The sequence below is a fragment of the Tachysurus vachellii genome, chromosome 22 (assembly GCF_030014155.1).
Source record: "Tachysurus vachellii isolate PV-2020 chromosome 22, HZAU_Pvac_v1, whole genome shotgun sequence".
NCBI lineage: Eukaryota > Metazoa > Chordata > Actinopteri > Siluriformes > Bagridae > Tachysurus > Tachysurus vachellii.
The window spans coordinates 5556577-5582884 of record NC_083481.1 but is presented as its reverse complement, the minus strand read 5'-3'; the positions used below and the strand labels follow the sequence as shown (position 1 = coordinate 5582884).

Here is a 26308-nt window from a genome sequence, read left to right as displayed (position 1 = left end):
TGTGTTAAATAACTGTGTGTTTAAACAAGTAGCTATGGCTATTACCTTTGTGTAATGATGCAACAACTTTAACTAACATAGCTTAACTTAATCAAGTGTAAGTTTACGCTAAGGTTAGCGCTACACGGTATATGTACAAGCTTGTTGCATAGATAATAAGTCGACCGCCTTCACCAAATCTCATTATTGTTAAAGAAGTGATCATCATTGACAACATCGGCTCTACAGCCCAATCTTGTGCTAGGTTCAGTGCATAGATGAATCCAATCTTACCCTGAGAAGCTCCAATACCGCGACAAATTTGTTCAAAAAGTGCTCCTGCAAATGGATGGTGGAAATCTGTCTCCTAAGTTCTTGGACTAAATAACTAAATCTATAGGAATTTTCAGCAGTATTTATGATCACTGTTGAAAGAATATACTATAATGTGATGTGAAATTCAGAGAATGTAGCCATTGTACAAAGTACGACTATAGACTTGAACAGATTACAGCATGTACGGCTATATCACAGTTTGACGTGACTTTCTTAGCTTTTGTTGATTTGTTTTAGTTTCCTTGATTGTTGTGTTTTACCATGAGTGAGAATACTTCTAAGTTTTTTTAGTTTTATAGTAAGGGGCTGTAGGGTGTGGATGGAATGCTACAGTGTCCAGTGAAATGAAGATGTGACACTGTCATAGTCAAGATGGGGTGAGGAATACTCACCTGAAATGAAAATTTGCATTGTCGATTTATCTGTCACTTATTTTCCTGATTAATCTAAACTAATATACTACTGTGTATAGTCATCTGGGTAATCTTCAGTCACAATAGAGTACAATTGAATGGATAGTTGCCAGAATGTGCTAATGTAGTAAAATATATTGGAGTAGAAACTGAACATTTTCACAGTGAGACTGTTGAGGGAGTGATCCTCTTGGACAGTTCTAGCTCTGCAGCCCAACTGTACAGTACGTGCTGTTGCCCAATGAGCTAAAATGTTATGAGTTCATAAAGTGCTGTTGAAAATTAGAAATGGAAAGCTTTCTTTCAAAGTTTCTGGATTGATTCCCACCCACAAGCCTGGTCTCTATCATACAACAGCTACCAATGGAGAAGGTGAACGCTATGCACATGCTTTCTCCAAAACACGTTAAGATACACGCCAATACAACATAGCATAACACAAACACAAAAAAAGTGCAATCCGCCCTCTTCCACATACTGTACATGACCCATTCCTTTGTTGTGCCACTTGGAAGCCTCCTAACCACTACCACTATTTAACTACTTTAGAAATCATTTATGCTAGGCTAACCAGATTTTTACATTTACAGCATTTGGCAGACACCCTTATCCAAAGTGACTTACATTTGTAAATCTTGTTATACAACTGAGCAACTGAGGTTTAAGGGCCTTGCTCAGAGAAGTGGCAGCTTGGTGGACCTGGGATTCAAACTCACAACTTTGCAATCAGTCGTCCAACACCTTATCCTCTAAGCTACCACATCCAGATAACAGACTGAAAAAAATGACTGCAAAATTGTTGTTGTTTTTGTTTTTTATGTCTTTAACAATCATGCACAGTATTTACCTAAAATGTTATATAGTGATTCACATATCCCGAATTCTAATAAGCAATTAATGGAATAAAATTACAAAACACACTTTCCAGGCACAAAAGAGCTCTTCCCTTTAGATAAGCTTTCAAGGAGCAGATTAAAAGCCACTCTACACAGCACTTGCACGAAGTTGTTAAACAAATTCGTCAACCAAAACCTCTATACCATTTCAGGGCTATTCAAAAGTAAAGAAATGTCAGACATGACTCTCTTTCAAGTCTGCTGAAGCTTAATAGGGAGGGAGTGCGTTTGTTGTGGAGAAGATAATTGCAGCTCTGCTTCAGGCCAAAAAGTACTTGGAAGAAAAAGCCAGGTAATTGGGCAACGCTTCCTAGCAGAGCATTACTTCAAAGCACTACTTTAAAATGAAACTCCCCCATCCCAAAGCATCAGACTGCTGTAGCTTCCAAAACAAAAATGATTTAGATTTAACCGAAGCATCGGTGCTCCAACAGAGCGGACGTTCAGCAACTATTTAATTAAACTGATCACCTGTTTTGGGTAAAAAAAAATACCACTGGGGAGTATAAAAAATGATGTTTAATTTGTAGCATTAGAATAAATTTGACTAAAATCTAATATCTATTGATAGCAGCATTCATGATTTCTATATTTTAAGTCAAGACATGACTTTTTTTTGCTTGTTTTTTTTGTTTTTTTCTAAGAATGCCAAATAAGCTAAATAGAAAATATGTGACCCTTTTAGTCAGAAAAAACAACAACCTTAGGATTATGTATTCTGTCCTTTCGAGTAATTATAATATTTTAAATATGCTATTTTAATTTTAATATTTCAAACATATGCTAATTTTAGTTTCTCCAGTGGTATTATGGAGAAAAAGTGAAATAATCCACAGCATTTATGTTCTTTGTAGAAAACCTTATGTGGAATTCGATATACTGCACTCATTCACTCACGCAATCACACACTAGGGACAATTTTCCAGAGATGACAATCAACCTATGAGTGAATGAGTGTGTGTGCCCTGCGATGGGTTGGCACTCCATCCAGGGTGTATCCTGCCTTGATACCCGATGACGCCTGAGATAGGCACAGGCTCCCCGTGACCCGAGGTAGTTCGGATAAGCGGTAGAAGATATACTGCACATTCTGTGTATTGTTTCTTCTGGCCATTGGTGGTGCTATTTAGCTAACAACTCAAAATATTTTACTTTAATAGGATCTTCTTTACACCTGCTCATTTGTGTAATTATCCAATCAGCCAATAATGTGACTCTGACACAGGTCAAATTAATGTAAATATCAAATATCAGAAGGGAGAAAAGGTGATCTCTGTCACGTGGCATAGATAATGGTGCCGGATGTGCTGGTTTCAGTATTTCAAAAATTGGGATTTTCACATGCAACAGTCTCTAGAGTTTATAGTAACTCATACAATCTAATAAGTCTTTATAAGCGTGGTGAGCAGAAAAGCATCTCAGCATGCACAGCCTATCAAACCTTGAGGTGGATGAGCTACAACAGCAGAATACCACATCAGAGTCTACTCCTGTCAGCTAAGAACAGGAATCTGAGCATATCATGTTTACAGACTTACTGAAATTAGACAGTTAAATACTGTAAAAAGACCTGGGCCTGTATTCATGAAACCTCTTAGTGCAAAGAGTTGCTCTTAGTGATGACATTCTAATAAAATTCTTAGAAATGTGGGTGTTACGCCGTCAGATTAAAGAGAAGATCCTAGTAAAAGTAATTCACAAAGCATCTTAAACCTTAAGGTCAAAATGTCTTAGGAGTAGTGAGGAGGACTTTTAAGAGGTCTAAGTGGTCACAAACCTAATCTTTACACGACATAGCCTCAAATATCTTAACAGAGAGAAAGTAAAGGCTTATAATATACCATATTTTAAAATCAAGTCTTCAAAGGAATGTGTCATACCTATCAACGGGTTCAGCCCTGCCTTCAACCTCCTAATCAATACACAATTGCCAGACTGTATCTGACTATAAAAAGGACATTATTCATAATAACACTCTCTGGTTTTTATAACAGTTTATAATCACACCCTTCAGTGTCACCCAAATGAGGATGAGGTTCAGTTTTGAGTCTGATTCCTCTCAAGGTTTCTTCCTCTTCCATCTAAGGGAGTTTTTCCTCACCACAGTCACCTCAGTCACCTCAGACTTGTTTATTAGGAACAAATACAAACACATTTAAATATAAGTCTAATATTAATCTTGAACTTTTGTCTAATATTAATATTGCACTTTTCTATAATATTAATAGTTGTATAATATTGTACTTTTGTACTTTCTTATAATTTCTTATGTTCCGTAAAGCTGCTTTGATACAATGTCCATTGTTAAAAGCGCTATACAAATAAAATGGAATTGAATTGAATTGAGCTGTGTAAAGCTGCAGAACTAAATAGGCCAAGTGTTTTATAATGTTGGTGTTTCCTCACTGTTTCACAAAAAGAAAAAAAAAAACATCAGCTAAGTAAAAATATTAACTAAGAAAAGTTTTAATATTAGCTAGTTAGCTGCCTGCTTCACAACAATAATGTACTGCTTTCCTAAATCCAGAGAAAACAAAAAAAAAGATGTGTTCAAATAACAAGGTCTGATACTGAGCAGACCGACTCACGCACTAAAAGGAAACCAGATAGCATTGTCCGCGAGACTTTGCAAATATTTGGATATGATCTGCTAACTGTGAAATCTCCGAGCATAAAAGACATCCAGAAAAAAAGCTCTGTAAATGTCCTCTTACCGCTCTTAAACTATATGTCATATTTCAGCATCTATCTTCTGGTAAAAGTTAGAGATATAGAAAAAACGTTGAAAAATGTGAAAAGTTCAGATCTCTCTTTATCTGTACTGCCAGTTTTTCTTTTTTCCAAAAAAAGTACTGTTTCAGTAAATTCTATCTGTTTTCTAAGCGATTACGTTACACGTCATCTCTATTCTGTACTCTTCCAGCCCAAATGTTCCTCTACATTCTATTTTGTGTTACAAAGAAAAAACAACCCACAAGAAATGTTGTGAAACAAAAAAAAGCCACACTGGGCAAACAGAAACGTCATCGAGCGAAACAACATAAAACGACATAAAACACTGACACGTGATTTTAATATAGGCAAAGTTTGGATGTTTCAAGATTATGTACTATATCGAATGAGAAGAAACCTCAAACCACTGCAACAGGTATAACAAGATGACGTGATATTTAAATACAATGTCAAAATGATTTTTTTTATCTGTTTAAATAAAAAAGGCTAATTTTGTATAAATAAATAAATAAATAAATAAATAAAGGCATTACAAAATAAGTCAATAATGCTATTTTAAATAAAAGAAATCTGTCTGTAAAAGATCACTTGACATCGTTTTTACAATCTTTTGTAAATGGTCTTTTACAGACAGATTTGTTTAATTAAAAACGGAATTAAAAATGTAATTTAAAAAAACAAATATGTTTTATTTTTAAATCAGGATACATAATTTCTCCATAGACTTAAACTTGTCTTAGAAATTAATTTCACTCCTGTAGCTATTGAGGTCATTTCCTATATATTCAGGACCTATTTAAATGACCAATCTATGAAAGAGTGCAATAATGGATTAGAATAATAAGCTTGAATGGGTTTGACAGTGAAATGTATATCCTGAATAAACTAATTTTACTCAGAGCTTTATATTTACTCATTCGTTTAATAGTTTCCATTCAGTGTATATAATCTTTTGTATCTTATGTCTCGTCCTGACTATTTAATAAGCTGAATTTCAATCATCAGAGTTGAAACAGAGCTGAAGGTTACTCAACCTCATAACAATTAACCTGATCAAATGTGAAGCAGGAAGCTTATACTTATGTAACTGAAATAAGGTCGTCACGCAGCGGTAAAATATAATAAGGTCATTTTGCTCGTCACAGCTGCGTCAGAGTAAAAGCTGAGCACGTGTCAGTCAATCAATTCACTTTCTCACAGCGTTACAGCTATAAATAAACCTTCACTGCTTTCGGTTAATCACACACCCACTATACAGGGTGACGTGGGATTAAATTATTAAATTGTCTGGTTGGCAGACAGTGATAATCTCATGACAAACACACACACACACACACACACACACACACATACACACACATACACATCTGCAGGGGATTCTGAGAGAAGGATTACTTTGAAAATCAGGGAAAGTGTCTCACAGCTTTACTAGTTTGTTTTTACCTGTGTAAGTGTGGTTGATCCATACTTCTAACTGCGCTGACAGGAAAGAAGTACACAACAGCAGTTGTATTGGCTTCAGCAAGGGTCACACTGGACTATTCAATTCAATTCAGTTCAATTCAATTTTATTTGCATAAAACAATATACAAAAACATTGTCTCAAAGCAGCTTTACAGAACATAAGAAATACAGTACAAAATGTAATATTATACAAAAGTTCTAGATTAATATTAGACTTATATTTAACTGTGTTTGTATTTTTCCCTAATGAACAATTCTGAGGTGACTGAGGCGACTGTGGTGAGGAAAAACTCCCTTAGGTGGAAGAGGAAGAAACCTTGAGAGGAACCAGACTCAAAAGTGAACCTCATCCTCATTTGGGTGACACTGAAGGGTGTGATTATAAACTGTTATAAATACCAGAGTGTGTTAATATGAATAATGTCCTTATCTATAAGTCTGACAATTGTGTACTGATTAGGAGGTCGTGTACTGATATGGAGTTGGCAGTCTTCTAATCACCAGGGCCCTAATTCATAAAGATTCTACGATTGATCTCTGAGTGCCACTAATTTATCTTAAAAATTTAGCTTGAGTGATTAAGTGACCGTTGCGACTGTGGCAAGGAAACGTGATTATGTGATACAGTTTTCATTATTAAATTCATTTGGGATTTTGTTTTATTATTTTTTTTTATTTAATTTTATTTTTTGTTCCTTTTATTCCCAGACAAAAACCCCATTTCCAAAGTAATAAATTGAAGGCAGTTAAATGCAGAAATGCGATGAATGAGATTGACTGGAACAATTACTGGTAATCAGACACCACTTGAGTACCTCGCGTCACTGTAAAGAGAGCTGTGCAGAAGCCTAACCTCAACCATTTTTACTACTAACAGACTGTGTGCTCACGCCAAACACACACACGCACAGACAAAAACACACACACACACACACATTGCACGAGAAGCGAGAGCACAAAAGTCATTCAGTGAGCCTGGTTGCCTGGGCATCAGAGGCCCGTTGTTCTTGGCAAAGACGTGTAAACAAATGTCAGGGAGTGTGGAAAAACACACAAGAGCAGCCTACACACACACACACACACTCAATCACTCACGCACACACAGTTAACAAGATGTTAAGCTTGCAGGCGGGCAGGATTTCAAAAACGGTAATGATTTAATAAACACGTTTGAGGAGCATCCATTAGCTTCAGTCTGTCTGCACAGAGTGAGAATAATCCTAAAGTGTGTCTCGCTGTTCCAAATCACCACATATATTGGCAACACATTTCACACACTTTCAAGTGAGATATGTTCTCATATGCGGTATTTCGTGATACATTTTAAGCCTTTTAAGCATTTTCTAGTGTTACAAACCTGGACCTGAGATGGAAGGAATTGGGATTGGGAGTATATGTCAGGACTTGGGGAGAAATCAATATAGTTTCTTTACAAACAAAAAATGCAAACGTTGCCATTTCATAAGTATTCACCCTCTCTCTGTGAGCATTATTTGGAAGGAGTCTCCAGTATTAGTGCTTTGTTACAAGCTATGAAGGAATGTTTGCTGTTAAAAGCATAATATAAAAAAAGTCAATTGAAAAAAAGTGAAATCTGATGAGATACTTAGCTTCGGGACTGCTGCTTGTTTAACTGCTAGCTCTGCAACTGTGTTTACTTTGCATATAGTTTAGTCTAATTCAATTAAATATCTCCCTGCATACGGCGTTAGCTTTCTAGTGCCTCTCTTCTGTTTATAGTGCTATGCTTTGTTAGCATGTTAGTTAACACAGAGAAACCTCATACCTTGTTTTTATAACTTTTATATCTGCAGTTCACAGTCTGCGGTGTAAAGAATGAAATCTCAAGGCAGAATAACGGTTAAAGCCAGCTGTATGTCATATCGTTTGGCACAAGGTGCTGCTTCATGATTGTAAGTTGACGCTGCGTTGTGCCTGGAGCACTGTGTGTGTGTGCATGGAGTAAAATGAACATTTCTTTACTACACACTGGTAGGTACTGTAGACTACACGCTGTACTTAATGCACAAGCCATTCCTGAACCATTCCCATGGTGGGAACACACCACAAGACCTGCTGATTTGGAGATTCTGGCAATTCTGCCTTGCTCAAAATGGCTCTGATCCAAACTCTTGCCTATTTTACATTTTACACACCAACTTTAAGAACTGACTGTTCAAATGCTGCCTAATAAAATACATCCCACCTGTTGACAGGTGCCACTATAATGAGATAATCAATGTTATTCACAGCATCTGTCAGTGGTTTTAATAATAAAAAATTGCACCTGCAGAAGACGTCAGCCGAAAGGAGGAAGAGACTGTAGGCAGGTTATGCTGCAAGGATTGATGGACATCAAAATTCCATTAAATTAGATCTAAATAAATATTGCTAAATAATGAATGGGGGAAAAAAGGGAAAAGTTTTTTTCTTTTCTTTTACGGTGTAGTCAGGTGAAAATGATCAGTCTTATTAAAGGAAATAAATCGATTAATGTCCTTGTAATTGACTGTGCCAGACATCAGCTTTTAAAAGCGTATATGGTTACATTTCATTATGAAATTTGAATTCTATTGATCACATACACATTCGTGCAGGGTACCGCATGCAGTGAGCTGCTATTTCAAATTCAAATTTTACATACAAAAGTCACATACACAGACATGCAGTGAAATGCTTTACGATTTCGCATATCCCAGGTTATTATGAGCCCTGGGGTCAGAGTGCAGGGTCAGCTATAGTACATTTACATTTATGGCATTTAGCAGACACCCTTATCCAGAGTGAATTACAACTGAGCAACTGAGGGTTAAGGGCCTTGCTCAGGGGCCCAGCAGTGGCAGCTTGGTGGACCTGGGGTTCGAACCCATGACCTTCCGATCAGTAGCCCAACACCTTAACCACTGAGCTACCACATCCCAGTACAGTGTCCCTGGAGCAGGTGAGGTTAAGGGCATTGCTCAAGCACCCAACGTTGATGTCTCAGCAGCTTGTGGGCTTGAACCACTACCTTCTGATCAGTAACCCGAAGCCTTAACCACTGAACCATCACATCCCCACAACGTATATTTACAAGTATCTGTTTTTATAAAAGATATAATCCTATAGAATAGGGTCAAAAAAGCAGGATTTGGAAATATAAAATGCAACAAAATAAAATAAAGTAGAATATATTTTTTAAAAAATCAATTCTAAACTAAAATAAGCTCAAGTGGTAATAGCTGTGCAGAATAGAGAAGTAAATAAAATAAAGCGGCATTAGCTGCACAGTTACTGATGAAATGCGGTGGTATGAATATAAGACGGTTGATATGAGTAACTGTTATGGATAAAGTGCGTGTGTAATTATGTGTAGTTTTTTGTGCATAAATATGTAACGTGTACTCAATCTGCTTCATTTATGCAAAAATACTAAAGTAGATTAGCCAAAATAGGACAACGTAGCTTTCATTTACTCAAAACGTTGTTGGCGTTTTAGACACAAGTATTATTGACGACGTTCTGTCATTTTTGTTCATTTGAATGAAGTCGGTCAGAAAGGTCAGCAGATGGTCTACATGTTTGTTTAAACAAACAAACAAACAAACAAACAAACAAATAAATAAATAAAAGGCACCTAGACATCTTCTAAGGTTTATTCTATCATATTAAATTTATAGAGTATTTTATTCATGAAAAGAAGGGTTGGAGTGAAAGTGGTTAGTGTAGCTGATCTTTCCTGTCCTGATAGCTGACTGTAGTAATGCCAATAGGACAAATAAGAATAAAAAAGCAGCATGAGGAAAAAAGAAACCTAATAACTTTACTTAATTTGATAGATTAACATTGTTGTTCTTAGAAATCAGATAATCCAGAGATTTACACAGATATACAGATTGAGATTAAAGCATGAAGATACCAGTGTGAATATATTTTAGCACAAAAATTAGAGTGAGGCCTTTTGGGACATTTTGAATATAATAGAATTATTGCCATGTTGTGTTGTGGATTTGAACGTAAACATATGGGTTACATGTGTTAGTAGTGTAGTGTATAACACTGAAGGATGCTGTAGGAGTCATGCGACATTCTACAGGGTCAGTGTTATGGATCATTGTAGAATGGAATGAGAGCTCATCACAAAATAAACTGGTGAAAATACATTTGAATTCAAACACAGTGAGCAAACTTCATCGAGCGAGCGATTATTTAGAGAGACTTCATGATTATTACTATGACTATTCATGATTTACACAGCATACTTTTTATGTGTACTTTTTTCACACAATACACACAAAACGTTTTACACAACACACTTTAATTAGAAAATTTTTACTTTTCAAATGAGGCGCATCACACCACCAAGTTTGGAAAATGGTAAGTTTCCTGATTATGACTTTGTTGATGAGTAAATCTGATCATCAGGATCCATTTTATTTAACCATTCATACTTTCTAGTTGATTATTAAGTTTTTATATCTAGTTTTATATCTTTATAGTTGTATATAAGTTTTAATGTTCTTTTTTTTAATCTTATATTTATATAAATTTCATATTAAATTGTAAGACAAGTAGTTTATTGTCTTAAGAAGCACTAAAGCCTTAGACATGATGATTTAACACAAAAGTGGAAGATACAGTACAATACCGTATTTTCCGCACTATAAGGCGCACCTAAGAGCCTTAAATTTTCTCAAAAATCGTCCGTGCGCCTAATAATCCGGTGCGCCTTATGTGTGCACTGAGTTCCAAAAATCTGTAAAAATGTTGTTGTGCGACTTTGGTAAACGCTCCGCTTGATTGACTGTCGGATCATTTCCCGCTGACACAGGGACATAATACATATACTACGTACGCTGGCAGCGATAAACCAATCAGAGAACGTTACGTAATACGTACAGTACGCTTACCTCCGCCACGCCTCCGGTAGGTATACTACCGGTATGTTGCAAAACAACATTTGTTTCTTCCTAACAATTATGCGCTCCACACTCCAGTCCACTAGGTGGCGGTAAATGCACCTTAAGTTGGTTTGCCATCCACCGATAAAAATCAGAAGAAGAAGAAGAAGAAGACAACATTTGTTTGTCTTAGGACCCCCAAAAATGGCACCAGTGAAGAGACATGCTTACGAGGCACAATTCACACTACAGACTATCAGTTACGTGGTTGTAAATGGGAATAGAGCAGCTGCGAAAGATTTCAACATCAATGAATCTATGCTTCTGAAGTGGAGGAAGCAAGAAAATGAACTGTGCCAAGTTAAGAAGACACAGTAGATGAGGACTTTGACGGATTTGTGAGAGAAGATTGATTAAAAAATAATGTGTGTGTATTGTTAAATAGTAGAATAAAGTTCAACTAAACTCACTGTTTTGCTTCCGTTACCTTTTTTTGTAGACCATATGTTTTAGCATGCGCCTTATAATACGGTGCACCTTATAATACGGTGCGCCTTATGTATGGGTTAAGTACAGAAATAGACCCCGTAATTGAGACTGCGCCTTATAATTCGGTGCGCTTTATAGTGCGGAAAATACGGTAAGTAATACATCCAGGCCTGATTCTGAAGAGAAATGTCATTATTTTTATCAGTAAGCCTCAGTATGAACCTGTTCATTTCTGTATGTTTTTCTGAAACAATTAGTTTATCTTAAAGCCAATTCTGTTTCTTCTTTCAGTTCCACCCTGAAGAAACAGTGCATGTGCCTGCCACTAATACACCTGACTCTATACATGTCCCTGTCAACATCTACCCCGATTACTACCCAGTGTACTACCATGTCCTGCCACCCGACTTCTACCCCAAACCGCAAACGGTGGAGATTGCTGTAGAAGACTGCTTCTTTCCATCTCACCAGCCTCCTCAGAACCACCAGCTAATTCTGCCCAGACGGAAGCGCATACTGGTAAATAATCAAAAAAGCACTACAGTAAAAATCCTTAAGGTTTTTATAATGGTGTTTTCACATATTAATTCCAGACATTAATCACCTAAACTTCTTATTTATCAACTAATCTTCAATATTTAACTACAACTTGTATTTCCTACAAAATACAAATCAGGTACACAATGCTGGAGAACGAGGCGTTACGGTCAACAAGCTTCTGGAAGAAAGAGCCATGTATCCACCAAAGACCTGGTCTTTGCCCAAACATGTGTCTCCACCCAAACCTGTATCTTTGCCCAAACATGTGTTTCCACCCAAACCTGTATCTTTGCCCAAACCTGTGTTTCTGCCCAAACCTGTGTTTCTGCCCAAACCGGTGTTTCTGCCCAAACCTGTGTTTCTGCCCAAACCTGTGTTTCTGCCCAAACCTGTGTTTCTGCCCAAACCTGGCTCTAGCCAGACCTGTATCTCTGCCAAAATATGTGTCTCAACCCAAACCTGTGTCTCCGCCCAAACCTGTGTTTCCACCCAAACCTGTGTCTCTGCCCAAACCTGTGTTTCCACCCAAACCTGTGTCTCTGCCCAAACCTGTGTTTCCACCCAAACCTGTGTCTCTGCCCAAACCTGTGTTTCTGCCCAAACCGGTGTTTTTGCCCAAACCTGTGTTTCTGCCCAAACCGGTGTTTCTGCCCAAACCTGGCTCCAACCAGACCTGTATCTCTGCCAAAATATGTGTCTCAACCCAAACCTGTGTCTCTGCCCAAACCTGTGTTTCCACCCAAACCTGTGTCTCTGCCCAAACCTGTGTCTCTGCCCAAACCTGTGTTTCCACCCAAACCTGTGTCTCTGCCCAAACCTGTGTCTCTGCCCAAACCTGTGTCTCTGCCCAAACCTGTGTCTCTGCCCAAACCTGTGTTTCCACCCAAACCTGTGTCTCTGCCCAAACCTGTGTTTCCACCCAAACCTTTATCTTCACCTGAACCAAAAGCCTGTTCCTCCACCTGAGACCATGTCTCAACCAGAGCATGTGTCTCCACCTGAGACTTTGTCACAACCCAACCCAGATGGCTACACCCACTAATGTGGCCCTGTTTGTTTATGGAGCCTTAAACCTAATTCCTTAAACATTATATGCCTAAGAGAAACTTAAAGCATATAAAAAGGGAGAAGATCTTGCGTGATGAGGTCACATGGCTGAGAAGCCAGAGATCTGATTCGAATAATGAAGCTGCTGAGATTTGAGGATGTTCAAACAAGCGATAAAACACAAAGGGCATCCATCGTCGTTTTTTTCTTATTAACGCCAGCCGAAATCCACATGAAGCTCTTTATTACTTTATAATAAATTATAAAAATTACTATACTATAATAAAACAAAAACAAATACTCGTCTGCAAATTCAGAAACATGTCGACGCTAACTCAAAACAGAAAATCTCAGTCCTAAATGAACCCCATCTCATAGCTGATGGGTTACAGTCAGTCTGAAAGTGTCTGAGTTCACAAGTAACTTGGTTTATTCACCTCGGAGTTAACAAAGAGGTCAACACACAATCTTATAATAATGAACCTTTTATGAATTTTCTTATTTCGCACGTGTTTTTATTTAAGACAACCGTTATAATTACAGCATCCATAATCCTTAATCATCACCACACAACGAGGCTCCACCTTAAGCAGCATTTTTTATATTTATTTAAAGGTAAGTTTTATTTTTCATGATGAGCACTTTAAATCTTAAAGGCAGGGTCTCCAATTTTTGAAAAATGCTTTAGAAAACTGAGTCGGGCCGAATAATAAACAAAAACCAAAACAAAACAAACGTGTAGCCAATGAGCAGAAAGGGGCGGGTCTTGTCAATATGGGCGGAGAGAGTGTTCAGTGCACATGTGTGACATTAGCAGAAAGCGGTTTTTACATTGACATGGAGGATAAAAACAAAGAAAGAAAGCGACGAAAGGCTTACGATAAGGTAAGAAGTATCACGTGTTAATATAGGATCAGCTTTCCAGCGCTGGAGAGAACTGAAGGAGCAGGAAGTTGGCACATATTCACAGATTGGAGTTTCCCGAGTCAATAACTCCTGAGCTAAACGCTGTTACTACACAAATAACACCTCTTTTCTATCGTAGTAATGTAGAGACGCAGCTACAACCGCGTTTTGTGTAGTAACAGTGTTTAGCTCAGGAGTTATTGACTCGGGAAACTCCAATCTGTGAATATACTGTACGGTCAACTTTACTTAAGACGCCGAGGCGCTTTTTTCCTTCTCGATAGGTGAGTAACGTTGGTTTTGCTTTGTTACACAGAACTAATATATGCCTTCCTTTACATGATTATGCTTGTGTGTCATTTTTGCTTGTTTGTTTATCTGCAATCGTATTGTTCTTCCCTTCAGCTATGATAAAGACACATTTCTTTCGTATGTGTGGGCGGAGCTATCAATACAGGGGTGGGACCCATTTGGGTTAGGGGTGTGTTTGTTTTGGTGATTTCATATGTCAACATTGGCTTTCAAACATCGGAGACCCTGCCTTTAAGTGGGCTCAACATTTAAATGATTCATAACCATATTCCCAAAGCCCCATCCCCAGGATCTTAGATGACCTGTATAGTGTCTATAAAATAACTGACAGGAGACGCATCCAAACGTAAACAAGCATTCTTGCCATTTTCACATTCAAAAATATATATTTAAATCATCATGACATGTCATATCATGTCATATCATGTCATTTCATGTTATGTTATGTTTTATGTAAAACATACCTTACGCTCTGAATCTTTACTTAGAAGTTTGCATTTGTCACATATACACATATAAGGGCCTTGCTCAAGGGCCGCAGTCCTCCAAACAACAACCCAGAGCCATAACCGATTGAGCCAAGGTAAATTATATATTTATACATTTAAAATAGATCTGTAGTTTAAGATTTGACACTATTATTGAGAGATTATGAGAGAATTCATGGCCAATATTGTCCTGGCCCATACTGTGAACGCATGAAATATGAAAAGTTTGTAAGGATTAAAGATAGATTTGGGATTGGGATTAAAGAAAGATTGGGAACGCTGGCTTGCATCCTATAACAGCAGGCCCCAATTGTTTTATTCCATATTTATACAATGTTAAAAATGACCAAGATACTATTACAATTGTCAAATTAGTGTTAGCATTACTGTTAATGTCATTATGTCCATTTTTTACTGAAAAGCATTAACCACAATAATTACCTTAATTATAATAATTACCTTAGTACTTAAGTCTATAAAATTTAATTTCTTTTTTTTAGTTGACTTTATTACTTTTTTAGTTTTAGTTTTTTTTTAGTTGACTTTATTTCATTTCAGAAGGTACACTGTAATATATTTAAGTAAAACAAATATGTGAAATAATGCTAATATAATGCTCATGAGAAAAATAATGGTTGAGTGTCTTTAAACACCTAGTCATCATGTAAATAACATAATTATATTATCATACTGCACATTTTCCCCAGAGTTCAACGACTATTTCGATCACTTTAAATTCCCAAAATGAAAGAAACACTTAGCGACATTTTCAGTGGCAGTTTGTCTGACATTTAAATGAACAGGACTCAGAAACCACTTCAGGTATGTGAATGAAATGAGATGTCATCTGGGGGTTTGGTGACAATATAACACAAAATATTATGTTGCCAGATCCACTTTACTCATGATGAGTCACTCAAGCTGAAATCACAAAATCAAGCCACTTGCATCTTCAATTAAAAACAAATTGCTCCTGGCATTTTAGATTAAGGAGTGTTGGAGTGGAATTACTTTTGACATAGAGGGGAAGTTTATTGTAATGCAAAAATAGATAATTTACAATATTCATTTTTTTTTTAATCTTATTCAAGTGAGTGTGTCAGCAAATGAGAAATGACATCATTTGAAAATATCTTCTGTTTAGGACTATTCATTAAAATGGTCACTTAAGTTGCTGTAAAATCTTAAACATCCTACAAATACACTACTGTATATGGCCAAAATATTGTGGAAACCTTGAGGTCTGCTGTGCAGTCAGTGTTCAAGTTCATCCCAAAGTTGTTCATTGGGGTTGAGTCCGAGTCAGGGCTCTGCGCAGAACACTGGAGTTGTTCTACACCTTGTCAAACCATTTCTTTATGAAACTGGCTTTGTGCACAGGTGCATTATCATGCTACAAAGATATCCTGGACAAATGTTTGTTTCAAACCTTGTAGCAACACTTTAGAGAAGAACCACGTATAGGCCTAATGGTCAAAACTTTTTTCCATACAGTACATTTTACACACCGATCCCTAGAACCTGAAAACATAATATTGTCAACCGTGGTAAAAATAGACTGAATGAAATAATAACATTTAATATCAGGCCATTAAGCAAGTTTTTTTTCTTTGTTCGTTTAAATCTAAAGTGGGCTTGACGTTTAAATGATTCCTACCTATATTCACAAAGCCTCATTCCCAGGATCTTAGCTGACCTGTATAGTGTCTATAAAATAACTGACAGGAGACGCATCCAAACGTAAACAAGCATTCAGAGTACATGGCTTGTACACGTTTAGGTGCATGGCTGTAGTTTAGTGGTGATTATAAATCATTTCGTCATGAGAACAAAATACATCTTGAAACCTTTTCATGAATGAAGAACATAATTTGGCTCCAAATTATAAAATGGATTGCAATACATGTATCACTTTTATTCATTTCTATAAAGCTCTTTAGATTTGATGAGTGACACCTTAACAACTAATTATGTGCAAATTCAAATCTACTCCAAAAAAGTTACCTGTCATCTCTTAACCTTCAAATGATAAATCACAAACACTCTGTCTTATGTCTACTGTTCGTGTCTTATAATGCAGCATAAGCTCTGGTTTGACACTGAGCAGACCTGCAGCTGTTCTCTAACACATTGTAAACTTTATACTCCAAAATGCAATTATGTGGAATTTGAGAAATGGCTCTGCAACTATCAACACATAACAACTACGTTAATGGCTAGTCTGACTTTTTAATGTAAGAGACAGTTTTGGCTGAATCATGGATGCATTTAGAGCACTAAAATCTGATTTTGCCTCGGCCTGCTTAGGAGATCGCATTTCATACTGCAGACGGCTCTGTTTTCTGCAGTCTGTATATGCGGTATTCTCTCAGAGCTGGGAGCAGCAAATGTGCACGACCTAACATGGAATACACACTCAGTCCATTAACGCCAAGCCACAAGATCATCTTGCAACTCTTTAATCTGACTTCAAAAACACTTTAATGGCTTTTACTAAACCCTCTATAGAGCATTATAATGACTAATGACTTGTTAATTATTTAGATGCAATAAATTTTTGCGAAATAATTTATATAATGCAAATAATGGATGGGAAATGAACACTGTATGCAATCAAATTCCAAGCAAATTTCAAATGTTTGGATTTTTTTAAGATCATGTTTGATTGAGATGAAATAATACGTCAAAAAGAGCTGTTGTCATGACCAGCGCTGTCACATCCAAGACAAATACAAGACCAAGACTAGCTAAGACTAAGTTAAATCTGCTCTTAAGAGGGTTGAGGTCAAGTCAGAAGTCCAAATGAAAAAAAAAGTAAAGAGCATGAATAAAAACCATCTAACCTTCAAAACCAAGCTTCTGCTTGAACTAGTGGGCTTCTTTTCTGCATTACGTAAGTGATTGAGCTGTTTTCTAGAAGAGCGGGTTCCTTAAATCTTATAATAAAAAAAATAAAATAAAAATAAAACAGCATCCTGACCATTATTCAAGCAAGCCCTAGACCATATTTAATGAGCTCACTGAGCTAATTTTGCGGGATATTTATTTTAATAAATAATCCAAATGATTTATTTATTTATTTTGAAATTTTGGTGAATCTCTAGTAAATTTTGTTTGCAATATTAAACCTATGTTCTTGTCAATTTTTTATTTACTTAGCTTTATTACAGACAAAAATGTGCAATGTTCATGATTTAGAAGTTAAAAAGGAATTTTTCCAGTCATTAATATTTTATCAAATTTAATCGTATCATGAATCCAGTATCTTGATTCGCTTCGTAAGTGAAACCTACCTTTAAACCCAAAATAATTTATACGTATAGAAAATCTGTGCATATTAAAACCTCTGTAGTTGGAAGTGTACGGAGATCTTGACGTTGGATACTTGTTTAAATCGATGTACTCACCGCTGTTGAGGCTGCAGCCTGCTTAGACTCCTCGGTCAGGAAAGCCAGCATCTTTTCCACCTTTTGCGCTTCTTCTGCAGTGATGTAGTCTGTATCTTTAAAGTAAGAACACAGACATAAAGCATATTACACAAAGGCCTTGCAGTGGAGGTACACAAATGTTACCCTGAAAGTTTCTATATTAATGCGCTCATTCTTCTTGGTGGTTAAAAAAAAAAAAAATGATCTACTGATATTGTGAACTTTTCCATAATTAGACATTTTTTGGAAGGAGACTCCAATACCAGAAAAAGTCAAAGGTAAAGCTGTAATTTAAGTTTTCTTAGTACAACAACAAAACTTCTAAAGATTGACGTTATTCTGATGTAACAAAAAGGAAACGTCTAGGATTTTGTAAGAAGGCACATATTTATATAGATATATTATATAGATTATATATATATATATATAAATAAATACAATGAAATGACATTCCTCCAAGAAAGACACAGAGTTACATAAGACAGCACAGAACTATGGGTTAAAAATTATATTAACCTCTCCGTATAAAGTGGATTGTTGCACAAAACATGATAAGAAAAAATGCAAGACAAGAGCACGTGCAAACAATATGACACACTACAAGACAGATACATACAATAGCACCAACTTGTATCAGTTCTTCACTTTTCTGGATGGAGAATTTTCTGGTAACATACTTTTTAATGTTTATTTTTTTTTTGCCTTATTAACTTCTGTGAGACTGGTAAGAGACTGACTGTTTGTAGCTGTAATAAAATGCTTTTATAAATGATAATGAGAACCTGTTTTGCAGTAGTTCCACTACTATAAATGAATAAAATTATGATGTGTCCTCTTCAATAAAAAAATGTCAGTGCTGGCAATTTTACTTACTATATACACGCAACTGTACTTAAAGACTTCAGGACGTGCCGTTTTGGGGAAATAAACGTCTTAATGATCCTATAACAGCATGTCCAGTCTTGTTTTGTTCCAATCATATGCAACTGCAAATCCATTATGTATTGAATAACAGTTTATGTAAATCCTCATACATCATCATCATTATAAGATATACAGGTAAAGCAGAATTGGATATGTGCCAGTATGCCTTAGTTGGTAGTTAGCATCTTGACAGAAGTTTAGGTATAGGTGCACAGCCGAGTACAATGTGTTTACAAATGCACAGTACATAATTCCAAGAGGAGTATAAAGTTAGAACCTTTGTCAGTCAGAGACATTAAAACAAAAAAAACAAAAAAAACAAAAAAAAAAAAAGGAAGACGATGAAAAGAGAAAAGTGCCTTGTGGGTCTCATTTAGGTTGCTACTCCATCCATCAACAGCCTGAGCCCTTGGTGCTTCTGGCCCCAGCCAGACTCATCACAAATGCATTTGGACACTGAGATTAGGTTGATGATTATTGTGTGGAGTGGTGGGAAGCCAGCCAGCTCGCCTCTAGTCTTCCCTTGCTTTCTCTGGGTTACCATTCCACAATTGCAATTTCATGCCTGTCTAGTCTGCAAGCTCCTAAGTTGGCCTTGAAACTGCCAATCATTAGTACTCCTGCCATACATTCTGGTCCGATGAGCAAAATGCCAGCAGCTCAATGACAAAAGGAAGGAGCAGAGATTAATAAATATCCCAATCGGATAATAACTGCATTAAAGCACTCAGTACGTTGTAATGGGCAAGATGTCAAAAGGGAAAGAATATGCAATCATTGCTGTGTTCTGAAATGATTGATTTGCTGGCACGTGGCCCGACTTCCTCATACATCTCGATTTTTATCAGCACATGTTTAGACACGGGCACTGGATTTGATGAGTCATAATGAAGGGAGAATTGTTGTCCCACAAGGTGAAATCTTTCTCTGATTTTCATTTAGACGTCCGATTCTAAACTTCTAACTTTATCTTTTAACCTGGTTGCTTTGTCTCCTGTTGCTCAAAGTCAATACTTTTGTAATTATCAGCTGTCAAACTAAGGGCTCTGTGAAAAACAATGAAGGTTATGATATGGTTATTATTATATATAGTGAAAGCCAATATTCTACTGTTCAGTGGCTTTAAGCAGAATTCCATTGACCGCATCTGTTAGCTGAGATAGAGCAGATGGGAACATGTCACATCTGGTAATTTCAATACGACTTTGAGTTTGATACTGTATATTAATGAGTTGGACCTGAAAATATTGTCTAAATAAAATATTTACTGCATTTGGAAGAAATTAGAAATTTGAAACATTAACTTTGAGGTATTTTCAACAGTTCTAGAAAACAACAGGATAATTAACAGTGTGATATAAATTCATCAATGATGCAAACGAAAAAGAAAAGCTTTTAGACAATGACATTACTAGCTAATGTTTTCTTCCAAAAGGAAAGCCCATGCTAACCCTTATGACATCAAGGCATTAATTAGCTACTCCACTCACTCTCAAAGATCTATATCGCAACTCCCTGCAACTGGATCAATCCATTCTCTCCACTAAGTTGGCAACTGGAAGACAGCCAAAGGTTTCCCATTTGTGTGAACCACTAAACCAATGGATTATGATCACACCCATTGTATGAAAAACACTTATGATGGCTTCCTCATCCTTAGATCTCATGGTGCGTTGACATATTCTCTTTGGCACACTTTAAATAACCTCGAACGGTTTGATTGTCCACGGTACACAATCGCATTTTGTAGGAAAATAAATATTTCTGAATTCAGCATGCGGGAAGTTCCTTCTAACAAATTGGCTCACTAAAGTAATCAGCAGCGACGGGAGCATACCATCATTACTAGATTTTCAATTACTTTAATCTCTGGCAGGTAACCAAAGAAACAAAGGTGGCAAATTGGTTTGACTTCATGTAACTTCAGAAAATGCTTTACTTGCAAAGTGAAACATGCAAAGGACATTAATTCATTATGAAGCCAATTCTGAAGCCATTTTTTTATGCTGTGACCCTTTGTTTTTGTTCGTTCACTGTTTTCTGACTACAGCCTGGGTACCATGTTTGATCTGGATTGTAATATCATTTTGTATCTATGTATCGTATAGATTTTGTATTAATGCAGCTCAGGGATTGGATCCTAGATCTCTGTCTTAGTCTGAGTCTGATATTTATATTATATATATTAGTTGTTTGTTGAGGTTGTTTTGTTTTGATTTATACTCTTATTAATCTTAAATTAAACATATATTTACACATTGCATATTTGTAAATTATCATAAATTCTACAGCTTATACTCTTGTGTACAGGAGGGTAACACCAATTAAACATATACAGTTATTGACTGTTGCAACACCATCGCTGTCAGTTATATTACTGTGCTTAAATGGTGCACAACCGAATAGTTATGTGTCTTTCCATTGATGGAGAGGTTAGACATGTAGATGTGTAGGCAGGTTTTGCACAGCAACAGATGGCCTTCAATTACACATTGTATACCATTAATCTGCAACTGTTACTAACAGTATTTCACATGTCTTTGCATGGTTAGAGAATATATTCTCAGAAAGAGCTTTATACACAATCCATTTTTTATAACACAATATGATTAATGCCTTAAAAATTCTAATATACTGTCAGACAACAGGTCTTCGCAGACCCGCTGTCAGGCGTAACGGTTTCCAAAAAAAATAACTAGTCCACTACTAGTCCAAAACAGTCCACTACTTTCAGACAAAAGAGATTGCTCACGGCACCACACTTGCACGCTCGCTAGCCAGGTAAACTGACCCAGATCTTTCTCTGGGGCGCCTTCTTATAGGCCAAGCCCCGCCCCTTTTAAGACCATCATTAACACAGGAGGTAAGTAAACAGGTAAGTATAAACATATATCAACGAAATATTTCTAGAAACCAAAAGGTGATCAAAATAACAAACACAAAAGATAAACAAAAATAATAAACACAGAATAATAATATCAAATTTAATTATTCCGCCTGTATCAGACAGTATAATGGACGAGCCGGCTTCCGGCTGCTCCACGCCGACACGTCCACTCACAGCGGACCCGGCGCTATTTATCCAGGCTGTTCGACCGGCTGATGATGGAGAAGCAACGCGGAAGACCGGCAACACAGACGCTGACAAACGCTCACAACAGGTAAGAATAGACACAACAACAGGACAAAACATCAAACGAAAGACAAAGCTAATGTGTGTGTATGTGCTGCACGGACCAACGGGCATAGGGACAGGTCACTCTGTCACATATATACACAGTTAAAGCACCATATGTTAATTACAGATTTCAGGGATAATACATGCTATGTTCAGATCAGGACCAGGTGATAAATGTTTTATATAAATTTCATTTTACATTTTGTCATTTTTATTCTAGATTTTTATATCTCTGTAAAGCTGCTTTGAGACAATGTCCATTGTTAAAAGAACTACTCACTCACTCACTCACTCACTCACTCACTCATTTTCTACCACTTATCCGAACTACCTCGGGTCACGGGGAGCCTGTGCCTATCTCAGGCGTCATCGGGCATCAAGGCAGGATACACCCTGGACGGAGTGCCAACCCATCGCAGGGCACACACACACTCATTCACTCACGCAATCACACACTACGGACAATTTTCCAGAGATTCCAATCAACCTACCATGCATGTCTTTGGACCGGGGGAGGAAACTGGAGTACCCGGAGGAAACCCCCAAGTCACGGGGAGAACATGCAAACTCCACACACACAAGGTGGAGGCGGGAATCGAACCCCCAACCCTGGAGGTGTGAGGCAAACGTGCTAACCACTAAGCCACCGTGCCCCCCCACGTTAAAAGAACTATACAAATAAAATTGAATTGAATAAATTATAGGAACATTTTAATCATAAAAATGTTATTAAGTGTGTTCTACTTAAACCTGAGTACTAAAACATCCTTAGCTTTGACATTTGAGTACAGAAATTACTTTGTGGAAAAAATACACACGTACCTAGAAATGAAATTATATCTTGCACCAAAATAAAAATCCAAAGCAAAATCAATAGAAGAAATGGTCTGAAATGAAAAAGGACAATGTTTTGCCATGTACATCTTGCCCTTCAGACTGAGGAAGGCAGTGAATGATAGATATGAATGGACAAAGACTTACCCCAATATTGCGTCACTAGAACAGCTATGTCAGGAAGAATGACAGAGTTGAGAGAATTCCTTATTTGCTCAAAGTACATGAATTTTTGAGGCATTTATAAGAGTAAATTAAAAAAAGAATTGGGTATAATATGTTATACATGATATATGTGTATTAGGTGAGTTTACAAGGGGAGGCGAGGGTTAGGATTTTTCTCAATAATAATACAATAGTATTTTAACAATAACATCTTTTTGGGTGTTTGACTTCTTTGTGATAATTAAAAAACATATTTTGCACTTAGGTCTCTTTTTCTGTGATGTTCGCAGCTCTGTGCTCTGATTGGTTTTGACCTCAATTCTCAAGACCGGCTTGACAAATGCAAATGAGCAACTGTAAATGTAAAAACAAAGCTTCAGGCAAACCTCTGGTGCTGCATTAGAAATGGCCTCCGATACCCAACGAGACAGTTAAAGGGTGCAAAGCAAGAGAGGAGAATGAGGGGGCTAGAAGAGAAAAGAGGGGAGGGAGTGAATGGCAACTGGCCATGGTGTCCATGACGACCCTACAGTCCCCATGGGAACCAGGCAGCCCAAAGCATGTCCTTGTCCAACAGGAGGACAGCTCGGTAAGAGGCCAAGCTGCACAGGCCTCATGGTGAGTTGGAAATTAAAGTCATCTGGTAAACTGTCATACAGCTGTATGTATGTATGTCAGTCTTATCAAATGTGAGTGACATAATCATAATCACCTTCTTTAAGTGCATTTAATAGTGGGCTTGTTGTAAGCCTTATGACCAAAGTTACAATTTGTTTGTCTATTTTTATGAATTACATAATTAAATTATATAGACTGTGTGAAATGACTATGAAATTACTTTAATCTAGATGTACTTGTACTTTTTTCCATCTCTGGTATGTAATATTCTTTTCTGCCAAAACACTGTAGTTGAAAGAGACAAAAACTAACAAATGATAATATCATGGGCTTCATAAAGGTAATAAAAAAAGTTGATTTTACTACCTTGTGTTTAAGTAACACATACTTTCTTCTCTTCTCTTTATTACGCTATATACAGACCAAAACAACACACTGGTCAATGTGAAAATTTAAGACTTTTACAAGTAAGTCATTTTTTCCCCTTTGTAAGCTCGTAAAAGAAAGAAAAAATGATCATGATGCTAGTTGAATGTTGAGGGTTGAAGTAGCACTCAAGCCCAACCAACCTGATTCAGGAATCTTTTAAAGAACTCTCTTCCATTTAAATCTCCCGAGCTAAATCTGTTTCATGTACAAGCCTTACATGGAGTGCAGATTTATCAACTCCATTTAGACTAAATAATTTATGAAGGCACTATACAGCTCAGTGTGGTGAAGGCTTGAGGTCTGTAAAGTGGTTAGAAAGCAGAACTGCACCACAAGGCCAGCTAAGCAAGACTGGAAACAATCAATGGCACTGCAGTGCAGGCTTGGGCAGGTATGTTACTGTCAATAATCCATCACCTGTCAAATTAAACAATAGAAGTGAACACAGGTGGCATGCAGGAGCATCAAGTTCATCAGTTCAGACCTTCGACTGATTTAATTCACACTGTTTTTTCTTAACCGCAAGTTGAAATTGTATAAAATTTTGCTCAAAAGCAGCCAGTTTCATTAATGTATTATGAATTAGTCTATCACGACAACATCCTGCCTATTCATCAAAGCATTCAAGGAGCAAACCCTAATTATTTGCTCTGGCACAACTAGCTGAATTTCCTAAAGGGGGTAATTAATAGTTTCCCCCCACATTGACTGCATGTTCATTACACTGTGCACCATACAAATGATGGATGCCCATCACCTTTTTATTCCCAACCGAAGATTTTCTCTATTGACTGCAATCTAGATGCTAAAGCCGAATCAGACAAACGTTTTAAAATCGGATCAAAATGTATTAATTTTCAACCTAATGTCTTTTCACTATCTCTGTAGCAATAATATTATTGTGTATCATCTATAACATCTATATCTAAATTGGCCGTTGTTTGTGAATAAGCATATGTGTGTGTGTGAGAGAGATTGTGCCTGTGAAAGACTGACATCTTGTCTCCAGATTCCCTGAGACCCAGTACGATATCCAATGTAAAGAATGAATGGATTGATGGATGAATGGATGGATGGATGGTGTAATCATACCAAATATCCATGATCTTTCCAATTTTACTGTTAACAAGATAAACTAGCAAAGGACAACAGTAAAGAATATGATTTGATTGTAAAAGATTTTTGGTATTTGCAATCAGACCCACAAAACTGTAAAATTTGAATAAGCTCAGATTCTTTAAATTATTTCCTTTGAAAATGTTTACAGATTTAGAGCTTAATTTACTGATCAATTCCAAAAGCAAAAATGTGTTATGAATAAATGTTTAATTGATTGAGTTGAACTGCCTTTAACATTATTATTACATAAAAACATGTCACTCAGGGGGCACAGTGGCTTAGTGGTTAGCACGTTCGCCTCACACCTCCAGGGTTGGGGTTCGATTCCCGCCTCCACCTTGTGTGTGTGGAGTTTGCATGCTCTCCCTGTGCCTCGGGGGTTTCCTCCGGGTACTCCGGTTTCCTCCCCCGGTCCAAAGACATGCATGGCAGGTTGATTGGCATCTCTGGAAAATTGTCCGTATTGTGTGATTGCGTGAGTGAATGAGAGTGTGTGTGTGCCCTGCGATGAGTTGGCACTCCGTCCAGGGTGTATCCTGCCTTGATGCCCGATGACACCTGAGGTAGTTCGGATAAGCGGTAGAAGATGAATGAATGAATGAATGAACATGTCACTCTTAAAAGTATATATTCTGTAAAAAGGAATTGAGGTGAAAATCCTGCTCTGTTACTTTGAGGTTCCTACCTTTTTACTGTAAAATTCCTTTTTTCTTTCTAATTCTGAACCTATTTGAATCCTGACCAAAAACATGAAAGCAACAAATTAAAAGAAATTGAATCACATACGATTACAGAGTTTATAGATTGCATAAAAATAATTAAGGAGTATAATTATCCTTGATTCATTCAATATGTAATGCGGCTGAAAAGAAATTATTTAAAAGATCCTGGAAGCGATTCATACTGATGATGATGGTGGTGATGATGGTGGTGGTGATGATTATAGGCTTTTAACTTTTTGTAGTAGGACTTATAGAAAAGCTGCATGACTGTGAGCAAAGACATACAAGTAATATTACTGGGCTGTGCTAAGATAATGATTAGAAACTGCTTTTACTTTATTATTAAAAGCACTTAGGGCTACATTTTTATGAAATGTTTGTGGAAAGATTAGTGCAAACACTGTTTAT

At 36.9% G+C, this 26308-nt stretch overlaps 1 protein-coding gene across 2 annotated transcripts in view; it reads right to left on the bottom strand.

The window, feature by feature from the left end:
* LOC132838048 (E3 ubiquitin-protein ligase RNF123) overlaps positions 1 to 26308 on the bottom strand; it is a 146369-nt gene that overhangs the window by 19871 nt on the left and 100190 nt on the right. For both annotated transcript variants that reach the window (XM_060858153.1, XM_060858154.1), the window contains exon 37: positions 17891 to 17985. In XM_060858153.1, the coding sequence (XP_060714136.1) occupies positions 17891 to 17985 (95 nt within the window). The remainder of the gene's footprint in view (positions 1 to 17890; positions 17986 to 26308) is intronic.